Source organism: Cydia splendana, chromosome 18 (assembly GCF_910591565.1).
Source record: "Cydia splendana chromosome 18, ilCydSple1.2, whole genome shotgun sequence".
Taxonomy (NCBI): Eukaryota; Metazoa; Arthropoda; class Insecta; order Lepidoptera; family Tortricidae; genus Cydia; species Cydia splendana.
In genome coordinates this window covers 3,986,406-4,002,695 of record NC_085977.1, presented here as the reverse complement: position 1 = coordinate 4,002,695, position 16,290 = coordinate 3,986,406, and the positions used below count along the sequence as shown (strand labels likewise).

The following is a 16,290-nucleotide window of genomic DNA, read 5'->3' as shown; positions in this document are numbered from 1 at the left end:
GAGGAGTCCATACCGAGCCTCACGTCATCGACCACTTTGAGCAAAGCGGTGGAGGTACTGTGGCCACGACGAAAACCAGACTGAAATGAAGAAAGTAATTGATTGGAATAAATGTAAGTGGACAGTTGTTTATGGACAATAGCTTCTAAAATTTTTGAAAGAAAGGGGAGAATATAAATGGGTCTAAAATCTTTAAGTGCACTAGGGTTGGAAACTTTAGGCAGAGGAATGACATAGGCGTGGCGCCATAACGAAGGAAAAACCCCAGAAGACATAGAGAAATTAATAACATGCGTAATAACAGGGAGAATACATTCTAAAATGGAAGTAATCATAGTTCTACTTAACTCGTCATGGCCAACAGCATTCGATTTCACAGACATTATTGTTTTTCTAATCTCCTCATCTGTGGCTGGGGTAAGAGAGAAAGCGTTTGTAGTAAAACAAGGCAGGGCACTGATTTCAGCAATACTAAGAACTTTCGTAACAGGGTCTAAGGAAGAAGGTTTTGCAAAGTGGGAATTTAGATCGTTTGCCGAAAAAAGAGAAGAAGTTAACTTGTTAGCAGATTTAACTACGCCAATCGATTTGAGAAATTTCCACGTCTCAGCTGGTGAAGACATGGCGATGTTGTGGTGAATGAATTTACGTTTTGCTGCTCTTACCATCTGGTTGCATTGATTTCTGGCAGCCTTAAAAAGGCACCAATTCTCCTCGCAACGGTCGCGCTTAAATTTGCAAAAAGCCCGATCTCGTCGTGTCATCGCGATACGTACCTCACGCGTGAACTACGGCGCCGGAGGCCTCTTCAACCGTACTGTGCGTATAGGCGCATGAATGTCGAAAAGCTTAAGAACAGACGAGTTAAGGGCCGCCACCGCTTCATCAACCGACGAAGCTGTCAGCGTCGACGACCAATCTACCGCGCGTGCGTCCCTCTGTAAGGCTTGAATGTCAAGTCTGGCAAAACTGCGGAGTTGTATCGTCACACGCTGCAACTTAGGAGGACGAAGGCGATAACTGAGAAAGACGAGATCGTGATGCGAAAAACCTGGAGCAGGGAGTTGGCCAACTTTTTCTACGAGATCCACACAAGAGACAATAATAAGGTCCAACCAGGAATCCGACGTGTCGATGTTATGGTGAGTTGGCATAAGGGGAAGCACAGAGAGATCAGCAGACGCAATAATGGCGTTCAGTTTGCGAGTCCTAATGTTGTTCTTTAAAAGGTCAGTATTGAAATCGCCCATGATTATCTGATGTTCGTATTCAACGCTAAGAGAGGAAAGAACAGTTTCAAAATCCATGAAATAGTCAACGCCGGGTGGACAGTACACTACACCGAGTGCAGCCTTAGTCCCTCCAATATTAATTTCAATTATTAAATATTCCATAGACCCCGAAAACTGAGATGGAGAAGAAGAGATTATTTTATACGGGATATTGCTGCGAAGGTATATGGCAACACCGCCGCCTCCTTTACCAACGCGGTCGTTCCGCACCAACACAAAGTCAGGTAGGCAAAAAGACGTGGAGTCGAGGGTAGGTTTGAGCCAGGTTTCGGAAACGAAAATAGCGTGGGCATTGCACGAAGAAAACGAGTCAAGGAGGTCGTTGTAGTGGCTAGGGATACTTTGCGCGTTAATGTGACATGTGTTAAAATGTTTTGTGGCAGTTCGAAAAGTGCGCCCTAGGCAGCTACCAAGAGTATCTTCTACCAAAATACTTCCATTGCTGGAACGTTCAGAGATATCGGAGCTGCCCGCTCATAAATATTCTGAAGACTTCGGACTAATACAAATAATACTACAAATACTAAACATAATACTACGTCATTACGTCATTTAAAATATATTCATTCGTCACTGCTGTTGTTTGACTTTGGACCTTGTATAATGATACTGAGGTGTGATTTCAAATGGTCGTCCTTACTCAACCGTCGGTCTTGTCAACCTTAACTCTGACAGACTTGAGAATGTGAAGGGACTGAAATAGATGTCATACACTAAAGGAAAAGTGACTAAGTTTTAATTAACAAGCTTTTATTAGGTCGACCCGTATGTAACTAACTGTAATGGAATCTAAGGTAACAAATTTAACCATCTTCCAAGGATCGTAGCGTCATGAAAATTGGCAGCTGTATGTAGTTCTGATGACAATACAATAATATGGTACTGTCGAACTGATCTGATGATGGAGACAGGAGGTGGCCATAGGAACTCTGTGATGAAACAACGTAACCTAATTGTGTTAGGGGTTTTTAGAATTGTCTCGATGAGTATTAGTTGTCTGTCGTAAGAAAAGTACAGTCAGCGATAAAAGCTGGTACCAAAAATGAAATTTTTGCCAAAAACTTATTTTAAACTTACTAAGTTTCACTTTTAAATTTAATTCTGATATGGGTGTACGAATGTACTTTTTGCCTGAAATAAAACTTTATTTATTTACTTTATTTTATTTTAGTAAAATAATTTGATATGTTCTCTAGTTGAATGTGGCAAGGATTGTTGGCCTTCTCATATATGAGGCGGAAGGTGTTTCTTGTCCGCACGTTGTCGAGTACACCCTGGTTCATTTCACGGTTGTCGCCTTTGCTCAGCCGTCGGTCTTGTCAACCTTAACTCTGACTTTAGACTTCAGACTGTGAAGGGACGTAAATGCAAACTCACCTGGCAAGGATTGTTGGCCTTCTCATATATGAGGCGCGGAAGGTGTGTCTTGTCCGCACGTTGTCGAGTACACCCTGGTTCATTCCCCGGTTGTCGTCTTTGGTCAGCCGTCGGTCTTGTCAACCTTAACTCTGACTTTAGACTTCAGACTGTGAAGGGACATAAATGCAAACTCACCTGGCAAGGATTGTTGGCCTTCTCATATATGAGGCGGAAGGTGTGTCTTGTCCGCACGTTGTCGAGTACACCCTGGTTCATTCCCCGGTTGTCGTCTTTGCTCAGACGTCGGTCTTGCATAACCTGGATACAGACATAAACAAAATGTTATAAATCTAATCTGAAGGCCGATCGGACGTCCTAGGTATCTCTGGGGCGATGCGGTTGACGCGGACTTGCGCGATCTCCATGCCGATAACTGGCGGGACATGGCACAGGATCGAGACTGGCGTGTACTCGTGTCGGAGGCCAAGACTTTGAGAAGATTTTGGGTGGCTGCGCCATTAAGGGGCCGGTATATGACGTTTTCGATTTAGACCTCACTTTGTAACCATAATTTGTTCAATAAATGTTTAATAATTGCATTAAATTACACGTAAATTTGTTCACGAAGAAACCGTGTACCGACTCTTCATGCCATTGTATTTTTAATTTGCTGTTATTCTCTACAAATCGACACTAAAAGTATCAAAAAATCAAAATATGGAGTTCCGTTTGAGACGGAAGCAAAACAATTTTGTCTTTGACAGTAATTGAATTATTGTATGATTCTGAAAGCTAGATAATTCAGCTACCAATTTATTATCGATTTATATTTTTACTCACAAAGACAACACAGAAATTCAATCTCAAATGTAAACTTTCGAACAATTTCCATACATTGACGACATCACTCAAAATTCTTCTTCAAGTCAGATGCCCGTTGGGGCTACACCGGAGCACACGTGTACTTCTTCAAATGAAAATGACAGCTTGATTTTCTTGCTTTTGACAATTATATTGACATTAAATCATATACGCACACGAGAAAGTATACCAGTAGATAAATTGTATTTCATAAAATAGGGTACATAAATATCAGCTCGCGTCTCATTTAAATTTGATTTGCTGTTATAATGGTTGAAAACCGCAGTAAACTATCTTAAAACAATACGATTACAGTCGAATTTAAGTATTATGTTCCTTCAAAACTCGCTTAAAATGAAAAAAGTTTAAAGACTCATCTTTACTGATTGGGATCAATTTTTATTATGCTGGTATCATTTTGCGTCAGTTTAAAAACGTATTTGACTTCTGTACGTCAATGAATTTTGATGACAATTGTAATCTTGTATTATATTATAGAACTTTTATCTTAAAATAATGCCTATTAACAGGAAGAGTTATGTAATTCGTATAAGTAATACCTGAAAGTCTTGTACCTAGATCTGTAATACCATGGATTGCGACGAATAAATGATAATGATTATGCGGTTCGCTCCGTCTATATGTATAATGCGTGTACGTGCTGTTCTCTGAAAATCTTCAAGAAAAAATAACGGCTAGACCAGCACTAAGTACTAGCGAGTTTTTGCGGCTTTGAAGACCGAGATGAAGCTTACAGGCCAATAGCGCTCTAGTTATTGTTATGTATACCTATGTATCGAATGTTTTATAAATTACCTATAAAAAGCAATGTTTTATTTCGATTAGGTCTACATTTTGTGCATATTGCATATCTGAAGTATTTTCGCACTAAACTTGAAACTTTCGTTGAAACTAAATAAAATAATTATTCCAAATGTACAGTCGCCTGCAATTTATGTTACACAACGAAGGCCGCAAAAATATCTGACACGATCTTATTTGTAGAACCATAAGACCATGTCACATATTTTTGCGGCCTTCGAAGAGTAGGTACCGACATTATCACCAACTTTGCCCGCTTATTTTATAAAACCAATTTCTCAAAAAACATCAAATCATATGACTTTTTTTGCTCAGCACGTCCATTGTGATCAAACGCATCAGTTTATTTAAAAAAAAAAATATTTTTTATCGTGTTTTTACTAATTTTTTTGCGTTTTAGAGGGCGGGCAAAGATATCCGGGGTTTTCGCCAACATTGCCCACGTCAATTTGGTATTCAAATACAGCTCGTATGATGATGATGTCTAAGGATCACTTAAAGGTTTTGGGCAATCCTACCATTCCCTGTTAATAACTTAGCGATAAGTGTAAAAACTTTAAAATAAATTTGCTGGGCAATGTTGCCTACCCGTTTTTGCCCATTTCCAAATAAGGCTCGCCTAAGCATTTTACAATCTCAATAGACATAATCTATGCTTCATGTGTTATAACTCAAACCCGGAAATATTTGTCAAAGAGTTCTCAATTTTTTCTACTTGCATTCATTATTTATCAATTTTTTGCCCGCCGAAATATATCCTATATTAGACAACTCGCTCAAACTCTAAATTCCCAAGTCAAGTTATGCACAAGTTTGGTATATAGTTTTGTCAGAAATATAACCTATTTTCTACTAAAAATAGCAGGGTGGCCATAACTATTATAATTTTTTCTACATTAACGAATTTGTTTAAAATTGTCGTTTTGGGCAAAGTTTCCCTGGAGGCAAAGTTGGCGCTAATGACGTAACATATTATTGCAGGTGACTGTACATAAATGTTTCGGTGATTTTGAGATTATTTTTCAGGTTAGTTTACTAACAATTAAGTTATGCAGATACCGATTTCGTGAACGTATAAGTAGTAAGGTACCGCTATTGTTTAGCGATACCGATTATTTTTGAAGGCAAAACTATACCGTTGAAATATAAAGATTAAAGATATTAAAATTACAGCAGGGACAACCATTTTTTATAGGTGTACCTAAACCATCATTGGCCGAGCGTTAGCAAAGGTCTCCGTTTCAGCTTGGGCAAAAATGCTTTTGTATGTTCTCCTTTGCAGATCACATTTCTCAACTGATTCTCGTGAAAATTTGTAAGCAGGTTCGATAGAACTATTCTGTTTCGCTTTATTCGCCAAAATGGAAATGCCACCCTGCTGAAACTTTATTTATTTAAATTCCTATTGAATGGATTTTGCACCTTATGACAAACCGTATAGAGTAGTAAATAACATTTTACATCTGACTTAATGACATCTTGTTTTATTCGCTTTAATTGTACAAAACGCGTATCTCGACAAAGCAATATTAGGTAGTAAAACAGTCAACAATCAAATTAATTAAATAGGTAAGTACGTCACGTGTGACATGAACAGACAAGGAAAGCAAGATTAAATGCATTGTTTCTCTTTCATCTTTCAATGGAACGCTTTTACCCTCAAAGGAGGCTAGTGGTCAATACTAAACTAAAAGTCCAATCTTAAAAAAAACATGATGGGTCACTGACCTGTCCCAGTAAAGTGAGGTAGTGTGCGTGAAGTGCGCTTGTGTGTGAAATGGGGTAAATTGACAGAATCTGAAATTTTACCCACCGCTACCGTCGCCTTAAGAAGTAGTAGTAATCTGAAAGCAGTAGGCAGTCGAGTTCGGGTGTGACACTTTTTAAGCCGAGCATTGGATTATCGTGGAGTCAACAACCGGCTTCTTATCATTTTCCAAAATATTTTTTAAAATGGCTACTGCATGATTAGGACCAACGGGACACCATAGATGGTGCAGGCCGGGGTACAGACAGAAAGAAAAGGAGATGGGACGACTTGGACGCATTTTATCCGAGATGGTGGGGAAATACCAACGACAAGGTCAAGTGGAGAAAAAGAAAGGAGGCCTTTGTCCAGCAGTGGGACACTAAAGGAAGAACAGATCTAGTGCTTAATTATTTTCTATCGTATTTTCACAGAAACGTACGAACGTGTCTTGCTATTTCAGTCAGTCTCGGTACAAAAAGTGCTGAGGTTGACTGAAGTAGAATGACAAATACGAACGTTTCCGAGAAAATACGATGGAAAACATGTATGCACTATATCTGTAATAAAAAATTAAATAAAAATAGCAGCGTCTGTAAGCTATACTCTGTCGGAATGCTTTTATATTATTGATTCTGGCATTATCTAAACTACTAAATTAAGAATCAAACTCAACCTAAGTATCTACTTCTATTAGTAATGCTACAGGTTTAGTTTTATGCTCGTTTCTATTTGACATGATAACATCGTATATTTACTACATCTGGGAAAACAAACAAAAATTATGACGAGTTTATATATCCGCGAAGTTTTCGTAATGAAAAATATCACAATCTACATAATTACAGATTTACCGAGGACAACTGACACTAACTACACTCAATATATTGATTTAATGTAACACAATTTTCACTCATACTTTTATAAACTGTGTCATACTTTTGTTACTGTCTGCCCGTGACCACGAACGTAACGTCACGTTCGAAACGTCAGGCCATAAATAAACGTAAGTTTTACGCGACTAACTACACTCGTCACTACAAGTCACAGAATATAATAAAAACCTGTGTAGCGCCAATATTTCGCTCGACGTATGTGTCATTAGAATTCAATTCGACATTTCTAGTCGATGTACTTCTAAAACTCGAGCTCAGCTAGCACATGAAATTAAATAAAAATAAATTAACTTGTTACTTAAAAAAAAACAGTATTTTCCTACAAATCAGGTTTTCTTTTCGGTTTACTACATTTCAAATACTATACATTGACTCTCAGGAGCTGAAGCTCACCGCATACGCTGTTAACACTTTCGGTGCCGGGCGCCCCGTTTCAAGTACAAAATGAACACAGATACGTGTTCTTGGCAGTGAATGTGTTAAGTAATTTCATATATATATCTTAGATCCTAGATCCTATAGGATCTTAAGGAAAATAAAGCAGGCGGTTATAAAAAAAAAATGGGTTATAAAATCTCAGAAATGAATAACCCCGAGTGTTCTGCGTTGGCGGTGTGGAGTCTTCATTTATCCGTTAACCTATCAACACAGTAAACCCTTATACAATTCAAATCAGCGCTTGGAGCTGCTAGAGTGTCAATGGTCAGCGGTGTCCGCTTACCATCCAGGCTGGCCGTACGCTTATTTGCCACCTGCCTATTATAAAAAAGGGTTTACCTCTAGCTGTCCTGGTTGCAACGCCGCCATGCCGAGCGGCGTTGACGTGAGCAACGTCAGGCGCGCGTCATGGTCCTCGATGTATGTGGCGGCCGGTAGCGGGTAGAAGTTCGCTTGGAGGGGCAGCTTCTCGAAATAGCGACGTTTTATCATCTAAAACAAAAATATGTGGTCAAATTATTATGGGAAGACAAAACGATGCAAGAAAATCTAAGATAACTTACAAAAATTGACCGAAGCTATAAGGACCTCTTTTCTTCTTCCTCGCGTCATCCCGGAATTTTGCCACGGCTCATGGGAGCCTGGGGTCCGTTTGACAACTAATCCCATGATTTGACGTAAGCATTAGTTTTTACGAAAGCGACTGCCATCTGACGTTCCAACCCAGAGGGGAAACTAGGCCTTATTGGGATTAGTCCGGTTTCCTCACGATGTTTTCCTTCACCGAAAAGCGACTGGCATATATCAAATGATATTTCGTACATAAGTTCCGAAAAACTCATTGGTACGAGCCGGGGTTTAAACCCGCGACCTCCACATTGAAAGTCGCACGCTCTTACCGCTAGGCTACCAGCGCTCTCGAAGCTATAAGGACCGTGTTTGTTAAAGCTTTACCACTCTGGCATTTGACACTTTTACGCTAGTGTTGGGTAGGATACCAATTTAAAATGAGTTTGTACCTAATTTTCAAAAAACATGGTACGGTGGTGGTACATTGTAGTACACCAAAAAAAGCTGTGGTGTTAGGATAGTTTTACCTGAAAACTTTGAAATCGACTACTATGTCAACACAACACAACGAAAAACAATGATCCGTGGTACTTCTTAGAGGCAACCCACACTAGCGTCTCCCGAGCGTCAGAGTCTAGTCAACTCTATAGCTGCTGTTCGACACAACTTTGGCGCAACTGCGCAGCAACATCATTTTCTATAGCGCTAACTATACTCTGTATCTTTAGGTATTTAAATAAAAGCAAACAAACAATTCGGGTAGTTATAAATCTATTGGTAACCAACGAAATACAAAAGCGCCTGGATCAGTCACAGAACGACCTGACTTTAACCACAGAATAAATAATAGTACTAGGTACAGAAGACTCACTCTCTAACAAAACGCGTCTATTACAATCAGGACAGATATGGCCGCTAGGTGGCGACAGCGCCACGCGCGGCCTATAGCTAGCCACAAAAATTGGTGTGGAACGGATGTACTTTTAGCTACCTGTAGCAAAGCGACGAAATCGCAGAGTGTGCATATGTGCAAGAGCATTTACCCTCAACAGGCTTAAGGGGCTCTTAAGGCTTTGAGGGTAGATGAAAACATTACATGATCAAATAATGTAGGTTAAAGCAGGCGTGGCTCACTCCGCGATTTTGTCGCTTTGCTACAGGTAGCTAAAAGTACATCCGTTCCACACCAATTTTTATGGCTAGCCATAAGCCGCGCGTGGCGCTGTCGCCACCTAGCGGCCATATCTGTCCTGATTGTATCCTCCTTGTTGTGTCCTCAAATGGCTATTTGAGGGTAGATTTTGTTTACTTTTATTTAAATACCTAAAGATACAGACTACAGACGCCGACACTCAAAAGACGCTAGTGTGGGGTCTCTCTTAGAGTTCGAAGCGTTCTTATTTGATTAGAGAAATCTAAAATTTTTAGTACAAACCTGCATGCCATTAAGGTCCGTATAGAACGTGTCTTTATTCTTGATGGAGGTCGAGAATCGCATGGCCAGCTCGAGGTCGTTGACCAGCGGGTCGATCAGGAACGTGTTGGAGATCTCCACTTCGGTCTGCGGTAGCGATGGGTTGTCGAACACAGATATCTGATGACAAATAAATAAATGTATAGCTAGTACAGTCAAATGTAAAAATATGGGTGCACAAAATAAAAAATATGTCCCATAGCTCTTATGTCAACGAATTAAGAACTATGGAGCATATTTTTGAGTAAGTTATATGCATCCATATTCTCTACAAAGACAGCGATATGATTTAATGTACAATAGGAATTTTATCACACTTTTATTTAGCAGATATTTATGACTTATGACATTTATGACGTTCTAGGCATATTTAGATTTGTTACTTACAAACGCAAGTCTTGTGGAGATTTTAGACATGAGACAAAGCTTTATTTTGGGAGTTTTCTATGATAAAAGGACTTAATTCTCCAAAACTGCTTAGAAATCGCAGGAATAAGCCAATAGATGTTCCTTTAATGATGTTATTTGGCACCTGTGTGTAGTCGTGTCAATATGAACTTACTGCCAGCACGATCTCAGCAGAGTTGGGTCCATTCAGGCCGGTGTACAGCGTGGCTTTGAAAGGTCCTTCTGTGATGACCAGTTCGGGGAAGGCGTCCGTTCGGAACACAGTCCCTGGCTTGGATGGAATGAAGAGATATGCTCCGCTGTTGTTGTCTGGTGCTTGCATGGAGTCGTACCTGAGGCAAAAAGATTTTTGTATTATTTCATGCTATTTAATAGACGAAATTTTAAACAATAGCTATCAATATTAAAATTCAACCCTCATATTCATGAAACTTCCTCTGTTAAGTTTTATCTCTTTCTAACAAGCACAACTGTCCCGTAGTTTTTGCACCGTTACACGGCATGGTTGCTGTATAGCCTGTATCACTAGGAATGAAGTACAAATTCTATATGAACAGGGATAGTTTCTCACTCGCTCACTCGTCACTAACGTCTTAATCAAGGCATGTGTGGCACTCTTGTCTTGTTGCCTGCTTGGAACGCGACGTCCTCGCTGAGACGCGCGGTGGGTTGCTATATAGACTGCATTAAGTAGCATAGTACTTACTGTACAAAGTCCATATGGACAGGCATAGTTTCCCCATTAGGCGTGACTAGAGCCTTAATCAGTCCGTTCATGTTGGAAACCACTCTAGTCCCGTTGCCTGCTTGGAACGCGACGTCCTCGCTGAGACGCGCGGTGGGTTGGTCGATGGCGAACATCTTTGGCAGGTCGATGTTCCAGTAATCCGCGTTGTATACGCGCACGCGGGAGAAGGCTGTGTATCTGGAAATTATAGTTAATTTAACATATGGATCACAGAATAAATAATAATAGTACTAGGTACAGAAGGTTCACCCTTTAACAAAACGCGTCTATTACGACAGATAAGACCGCAAGGTGGCGCAAGCGCGAGCAGGCGTCCGTTCCGTAGCGGTGCGTGGCAACTACTACCACTGCTAGACACCAAAATTGGTGTGGGCCGCATGTACTTGTAGCGACGCGACGAAATCGCGGAGAGAGCCAGCCCTGTTTGGATTAAGCAACATTCGCGATTAAGGGTCAGTTGTCATTAGGTAAGGTTAAACCATTCGATAAATTTTATTTTATGGGAAATTTCATGGTTCACTGTGATGTAGGTGAAATTGCCACTTCCAACGTACCACCGACCGAGTCACCATCATCATTGTCATTAATTACTATTATTATCGTCAGTGTACCAACATTAGTTTATCTATTATACCACACATGTTATATCTCAATCCGATGACAATGCCAATTAAATATTCTTAGTTTATAAATGTAAGTGGGAATTGTCTCAGGATGTAGGTTGCACTTATTAATGTAAAAACCAATATCCACTATTTTGTATTGCCTATGTCTGTTTTTTTTTCCCAATAAAGGTAAATAATGTAAACAAAATGTATGTGTAATGTGTGTATGTGTATGTAATGTGTGTGTGTGTGTAATGTGTATAATGTAATGTGTGTGTGTTTATGTGTGTATGTACATATGTAAAATAATGTATGTCAAGGGGGAGGCCTATGTTCAGCAGTGGACTTCTTATGGCTGAGATGATGATGATGATGAATGTAAGATAAAAAATATTAAATAGGATTGAATTGTTACAATGTTAGTATTTCGGTTTAAAGATATTTTTTATTTCTCATAAGAAATATTACGTATTTATTTACTTGTACCGTGTGGATTGGAAAATTAATTTCGCGTGGCATTTTCTTAATTGCTTACTTACTTGTTAATGCTAGTGGTGTCCCGCAGCGACACGGTGTAGGTAGTGATGGCTAAAGGTTCCACAGTAACAGGGAAGGACAGTTGGAACTTGTTCGCGGCAAACGCCAACCGCTTCTCACCCGACACTACTGGTGACACTTGGGCCATTATTGGTTTCCCTTCTGGATCGAATACCTGCGATGAATACGGATTTCTATTAGATCCTTTCATTGTCAACGCATCTTTAACCAATCTAAATTAACTCCGTAACATATGTGCCATTCTCAACCAAAAGGGTACTTATTGTCGGTTGTCAAGGCATTCCATATAGCTTCAATGGGGTTGGCAACTGTCAAAGGTTTGCATAGATGGCACCATCATAGCTTGCCCGTTTTTCTATGAGATATGGCTTAAAGGGCTGGCATCCAGGGTATTAAAAAAAAACAAAAATTTGACACAATTCTAGGGATTGACAGGGCAAGCTATGATGGCGCCATCTGCTAAAAAATTCGACCGGCCAACCCCATTTGAAATCAATCTTATCTTATCAACAACCGACAATGTGATACCTTTTGGTTAAAAACGTCACATATTTATTTATTTATCTCGATCTTCGATATCTACATCGAAGAGTACTTCTTGCGTTTGGTCGAATATGTCAGGCTGATTTAGGAAGTTGATACAACAATATCTTACTCACCTCAACATGCGGCGTAGACACAAACAGAGTCAATATCTGCTGCCGTCTAAACGCCAGCGACTTATACAGCAGCACCCGCCTCGAAGACGACAGCGGGTCCAAGGTCATAGTTATCCTCGAAGGAATCTCCTCCTTCTGTCGCCAGATATCTACATCGAAGAGTATTTCTTGCGTATGGTCGAATATGTCATGCTGATTTAGGAAGTTGATACAACAATATCTGACTCACCTCAACATGCGGCGTAGACACGAACAGAGTCAATATCTGCTGCCGTCTAAACGCCAGCGAGTTATACAGCAGCACCCGCCTCGAAGACGACAGCGGGTCCAAGGTCATAGTGATCCTCGATGGAATCTCGTCCTTCTGCCGCCAGATGTCATCCACGTCGAAGAACACGTCTTCTTGAGTTTGGTCGAGGATGTCTGGCTGTTTGAGGAGGAAGTACGCGGCTTGTTGGATGGCGGATTGGCTGTATTTGATGGCTGTGAGCATTCTGAAAAAATGTAACTTTTGTTATATTATTAATCTCTTTGTGGGATTAGGTTTCTAGTAAATGTGATAATCGATCACTCGATCATAGACTAGGAATCCTCTAGACGGAGTTTAGAGCAATTATTTCATGAAACCGATGCCGCCAAAAATACGGGGGTGCGGGGGACGCGGTGAGCGAGGTCCCGGCCGCGATTGGTCCGTTCAAAGACACGGACGTCACACAAAGACATGTTTGACTCGAAAATGGAGTATAACTACCGTATTTGTGGCAGAGGGGGTAGAGCTACTATGCTCAGTTTGGAGGATGTCTGGTCTGTGGGCTCGATTAACGCCTCGCTATTCTTGGCATATAAAAAAAGTGTGTTCACGCCTCGCTAGTGCCTAATAAACCGAAATGAATTATCTACGAAAAAAATACAAAAAAATACCTATAAAATTATGTACATTATAGGTTGCCAAGATAAGGGATATGTGCAGTGCAGGTGACTTACTTGGCAGCATAATCAGCGCGCACCTCGTCCCTCGAGGTACCAGTGACTCCGTCGTGGTGCTGGAACAGCGACAGCGCGCGCCGCGCAGCCTCCACCTGGGACATTGACAAATACCTGTAAGTCTTATAATTTCAACAAGATCGCTTATCGAAAGGAGTTTTGGTTAAATCTCGACTTTTGTCAGGCGTGGCTCACTCCGCAATTTCATCGCGTCGCTACAAGTACGTGCGGCCCACACCAATTTCGGTGTCCAGCCATAGTAGTTGCCACACACCACTGCGGAACAGACGCCTGCTCGCGCTTGCGCCACCTAGCGGTCATATGTCGTAATAGACGCGTTTTCTTAGAGAGTGGACCTTCTGTACCTACTACTATTATTTATTATGTGCTTTTGTCACAAATGCAACGATGCTAAAAACTAAACAAATGGAACTTTTAGATTACCTTGTCTCTCAAAGTTATCGACATGATATAGGTGACTGAGTTGGATGATGTCGCTTGAGCTGTTATTATATCAGCTGCCCTGTAATCATTAACATTTATATTAGTTTACAGTACATATGGCGCTATTTTACCGCACTAGTGCGGCATTAAGGACAATACATGCCTATGTCAAAAATTTAAAGGACCATATGTACTATAGAACGCTGTAATTGTTCAACTCGTGTTGATTTAAAACACTCCCTTCGTGTTTTATTTTAATTTATCGCCACTCATTGCGCATTACCTACTTTTCGGCACTTGTATCGTAATGTACTAAGAGCTTTTCAAATTGCATTTTTTATTATGCAATATAAGCAAATAAAATCAAGTCTATCCCATATAAAAACATAAAAATCGCTAGAGATTCCTTTCGGTGAAACAGTTTCATAATCACTTTAAACACTAAAAAGGTTTAAGGCAATATTATTTACCTGACGTAAGCTAACAGGACGCGGTCCATGTTCTTATAGAAGGGCCTCGACGTGTAGTACCCGCTCCAGTAGTGCTCATTCCTATCCGCGTACGTGAAGAAATCCCCAGAAAGTACGGGGAAGTCGGACAACTTCATCTCTTCGTGCAAAGCCTTGAAATAGTCTTGGAGAGTTCCGAATTGTATCTAGAAAGTAAGAAAACAAACTTCACGTAAATTAATAAAAAATATTTATATATTTTATATTATTACCTATATATTTTTAATACCTACATACATCAGTAACAGGGTGCGTAGCCAAAATACCATGTTTGGTTGTCGTAGTGCAAGCGTTTCTCACCTTGGCTAGGCATCCAGATATGTTCTTCTATTCCAGTGGACAAAATGATTTATTTTTACAAGAATACCTCGAGGACGATTTCAGGGTTTTTTTCATTTATATATGGAGGGCTCGTAGTGAAAATTGTCGCCAAGTTGAGACAACACTAGATTGCTGCGGTAGAGCTGGGCCTTCTTTCGCCACTGGTCGAGGATCAGTTGCGACCTAGGTCACATGTGAACACTAGTTACAGCACTCACCTCTGCGTTCCAAGCCTCGTTATTATTAATATAGTCTATGATCATCTCGTAGTTCTGATACTGGTTGTCCCACTCGTTGGAGCGGTCGTAGCGGAAATCGTCGCCCAGTGGGAACAACACTACGTTACTGCGGTAGAGCTGGGCCTTCTTCCGCCACTGGTCGAGGATCAGTTGCGACCTAGGTCACATGTGAACACTAGTTACAGCACTCACCTCTGCGTTCCAAGCCTCGTTATTATTAATATAGTCTATGATCATCTCGTAGTTCTGATACTGGTTGTCCCACTCGTTGGAGCGGTCGTAGCGGAAATCGTCGCCCAGTGGGAACAACACTACGTTGCTGCGGTAGAGCTGGGCCTTCTTCCGCCACTGGTCGAGGATCAGTTGCGACCTAAGACAAGGAAATGTGATTTAAAATTAATTGGTACGGGTATATCTATATATAGAGATAGACATAAATATAATAAAAAAATGAAATATAAACTTTTAGGTTAGGTACAAGATGTTACATCGTATAAATATTTTTACAGTATTCAGCCGAATCAGCATGCAAATGTTCAAAAGTACCTAAACTCTACTTATCTGTCTTCATATGTTTTTTTTGTAAGTGAAAATTAATTAGCTTGAACAATGTTTGCCATAATTTCACGCCTGAAACACAGGGAATCCTAGTTCAGGCACATGTAAACTATCACTATTTTTAAGTCTTTGTTCTATATGAATGTAACCATGAAATATTGTGTTTTTAAAATGTTAATGTTTATCTAGCCCTTATTTGCTATAATCCCATTTCCGTATATTCCTTCACTGAATAAAAACAAATGTTTTTGAGTGAGGCCACAAGAGGGGTTCATACTTTGACATTTCTCTATGGGATGTAAATCTTATACCTTTCAACGAGCAATTCCTGTTTATTTATATATATATATATTTTCCGGGCATCTTGGAAACGGCTCTAACGATTGCGATGAAATTTGCTATATGGGGGTTTTCGGGGGCGATACATCGATCTAGCTAGGTCTTATCTCTGGGAAAACGCGCATTTTTGAGTTTTTATATGTTTTCCCAGATATTGATAATAATGTGCATACCTCTCATGGACGTTCTTTTGTATGATTTTTCTGGGCGCCGTGCCCCACGGGCAAGTCACGCCATTTCCTGGTAGACGTTTGAAATCAAACTGGCAGCATATCTACAAAAAAACATACAATTAAAGTAGTAAATTTAAAGATAACGGCAATAATAAATGGAATAACAGATTAATTGATACATACTTACGTATATTTTAGAAAGAAATAAATTGAATGAAATCAAATACACGAGGCACAAGTAAAACTTTTATGGCGATAAAATGCTTTGATAATACTAGAGTTAGAC

The 16,290-nt window shown here is 40.1% G+C and overlaps 1 protein-coding gene across 1 annotated transcript in view; it reads right to left on the bottom strand.

Moving 5' to 3' along the window:
- The window catches only part of LOC134799363 (alpha-mannosidase 2), a 31,304-nt gene that overhangs the window by 6,382 nt on the left and 8,632 nt on the right, over positions 1-16,290 (bottom strand). Inside the window, exons 8-19 of the mRNA XM_063771773.1 lie at positions 16,005-16,105; positions 15,127-15,304; positions 14,336-14,520; positions 13,866-13,944; positions 13,422-13,516; positions 12,667-12,931; positions 11,760-11,932; positions 10,574-10,792; positions 10,022-10,199; positions 9,421-9,579; positions 7,755-7,907; positions 2,847-2,969 (exon numbers count right to left, since the gene is read on the bottom strand). Of these exons, the coding sequence (XP_063627843.1) occupies positions 2,847-2,969; positions 7,755-7,907; positions 9,421-9,579; positions 10,022-10,199; positions 10,574-10,792; positions 11,760-11,932; positions 12,667-12,931; positions 13,422-13,516; positions 13,866-13,944; positions 14,336-14,520; positions 15,127-15,304; positions 16,005-16,105 (1,908 nt within the window). The remainder of the gene's footprint in view (positions 1-2,846; positions 2,970-7,754; positions 7,908-9,420; positions 9,580-10,021; positions 10,200-10,573; positions 10,793-11,759; positions 11,933-12,666; positions 12,932-13,421; positions 13,517-13,865; positions 13,945-14,335; positions 14,521-15,126; positions 15,305-16,004; positions 16,106-16,290) is intronic.